At 39.7% G+C, this 2,719-nt stretch overlaps 1 protein-coding gene across 1 annotated transcript; it reads right to left on the bottom strand.

Annotated features, from left to right (window-relative positions):
- Positions 1–1,579: 1,579 nt before the first annotated feature.
- Positions 1,580–2,292, bottom strand: LOC142179821 (putative mitochondrial protein AtMg00300). Its single transcript, XM_075250703.1, has 2 exons — positions 1,722–2,292; positions 1,580–1,602 (listed from the first exon to the last, which is right to left on the bottom strand). The coding sequence occupies exons 1-2, from the start codon at positions 2,290–2,292 to the stop codon at positions 1,580–1,582; spliced, it is 594 nt and encodes a 197-aa protein (XP_075106804.1).
- Between the last annotated feature and the right edge of the window lie 427 nt (positions 2,293–2,719).

Here is a 2,719-nt window from a genome sequence, read left to right as displayed (position 1 = left end):
ATATATATATATATATATATATATATATATATATATATATATATATATATATATATATATATATATATATATATATATATATATATATATATATATATATAGCGCTTGGGCTGTAAGAGCCCCTCCGGAGTCTGTACACACCCCCAGTGAACGCAGGTACCTACTGAGTGCGAGTGCCGAGTGCCGAGTGACGAGTGATTGAGAGGCATGAGTGATGGTGAGGTATGCCCGAGGGGCTATATGAGTGGTGGTGAGGTATGCCCGAGGGGCTGTTCATGAGTGACTGTGAGGCTTGCCCGAGGGGCTTGTTTATGAAATCATTATTTTCACTCTATTTTGCATCGAGCCTCTATTTAAACTAACGAAAATATTTTTACATGTTTTCCATTGAAACTGGAGTTTACGAGATATTTTGGCTTGAACATTGATTGACGTTTGGTTGTTTCATTGAGACTTTATATTATGAACTTATGTGATTTTTACTGCTCGTCACTGCACTCAGCCTTTATTTATGACTGTTACTTACTGAGTTGGCATACTCACGTTACTCCCTGCACCTTGTGTGCAGATCCAGGTGTAGCTAGACACGGTAGCCGTTGCTGATTATTCTGGTTACAGATTTTCTCGGGGATATCAAGGTAGCTGCTTGGCGATTGCAGCCCCTGCTCTTCTCCCTCTTATCTTCCTTTAGTTGTATTTAGCTATTTTCCAGACTATGTTAGTCTCGATATTGTTAGACAATTTGTAGCATATGCTCATGACTAGTAACACCCCGATGTCGGGCTTTTTTTCCCCGTATTTTTGTTTTGATTTGAACTCCTTTGCGAAGGTTTTTACACTAATTATCCTTGAAATGAAAATATCAATTTATTTTGGAATGAGTCGGCTTGCTTAGTTCCACGATAGGCGCCATCACGACAGGTTAGGTTTTTGGGTCATGACAGGCTCATTTACCTATGATATTATGACACGAAAGATACGTTATGTTGGTACTCAGTTGAGTAAGGCACCAGGTGCTCGTCGTGGCCCATCGGTTTGGGTCGTGACACTTATCACGTGAATCTTTCACACATAAGTGGTGTGATTCATCAAATATCACATGTATGCTTTCTTCAACACATTAAGTCCTTTTGTTGTAGACCTTGTATTCTTTTGGTTTGTGAGGAATATCCAAGAAAGATACCTTCATTACTTTTGGCATAAAATTTTCCCAGCGCTTCCTTACCATTATTGAAAATGAAACATTTGCAACCAAACGTTCTTAGGTGAGTTAGCTTGGGTTTCCTCCCGTTCAACAATTCATACAGGGTCTTGTTTAATAGAGACATGATCATACACATGTTTATCAAATAGCAAGCAGTGTTGAGTGCCTCCGCCCAAAAATATTTTGGTACACCACTGTCAATTAGCATTGTTCTTGCCATGTCTTCAAGAGTCCTATTTTTTCTCTCCACAACACCATTTTGTTGGGGGTGTTCTGGGAGCTGAAAAATTGTGACTTATACTATTTTCAGCACAGAATTCGTCGAATTTTGCATTATAGAACTCTGTGCCATGATCAGATCTTATGCTTACAACATTATGGCTCATCTTCACTTGAATCTGTTTCACAAAGGCAGCAAAAACTGGAAAAGTTTCATCCTTGGTTCTGAGGAATAAGGTCCATGTGAATCTGGAGTAGTCATCAACTATGACGAAAATATACTTCTTTCCTCCTCTACTGGGCACCCTCATAGGTCCACACAACTCCATATGTAGGAGATCAAGTGGCCTTGAGGTGCTTACTTCATTTTTTGGCTTGAAGGAGGACATGACTTGCTTTCCTCTTACACATGCATCACACACCTTGTGATCCTTAAACTTTGACTTAGGCAGCCCACGAACTAGGTCCTTCTTAACCAACTTGTTCAGCAACAAAAAGCTTGTATGTCCCAATCTTCTGTGCCACAGCTCAGCATCATTATCAACAACACTGAAACATGTAAGATCCCCACTGTTCAAAGACTCAAAATCAGCAACGTAGATATTTTTGAATCTTTTTGCCATCAAAACCACTTCACCAGTCACAAGATTGGTGATTGTGCAAGTCTTTGATAAGAATTCAACTTTGTTTCCTTTGTCGCAGATTTGAGAGACACTCAGTAGGTTGTATTTCAGGTCATTCACATAGTACACATTCTCAATGTATCCCTTTTGGCCATTGCCAAAGGACACACTCTCTCCTTGCAGGTCTTTGAGTGAAAGAAAATCATCAGTGCTTCCACGCATATGCTTAGAGCAACAACTATCCATATACCATCTTTGGTTGCTTTCTTTAACTGCTCCCTACACAAGAAAATCAGAGATTAGACTTAGGAACCCAAACAAGTTTGGGTCTCTTGTAGTGAGGAAAAGGGCAAATTAAACTTCTTCTTGTCCAAGAAAGCATCACATGTTTTTTATTTGATGGACCAAGTTCCTTAGTAGTAGGTATTTTTTCAACAAAAACTTTGTTTTTCTATTGGGGATGAAATCTAGCTTTACAGTATTTTTTATAAGTGTCCAGTATTACCACAGTGAGTGCAAAGCTAGTTATCAGGGACAGTAACATACTTGCTATGTAGGTTGTAAGGAGCCTTTTATTTTTGGAACTCGATTCCCTACTTGTTTGCCACGCCCCAAACTTGGGGAGCGCGACCGGTGCTCAACCGAGAGAACCTGGCCGAGCAAGCCTGTTAGA

The sequence above is a fragment of the Nicotiana tabacum genome, chromosome 4, assembly GCF_000715075.1.
Source record: "Nicotiana tabacum cultivar K326 chromosome 4, ASM71507v2, whole genome shotgun sequence".
Lineage (NCBI taxonomy): Eukaryota > Viridiplantae > Streptophyta > Magnoliopsida > Solanales > Solanaceae > Nicotiana > Nicotiana tabacum.
The sequence above is the reverse complement of the archived record's forward strand: the minus strand, read 5'-3'. Positions and strand labels throughout refer to the sequence as shown.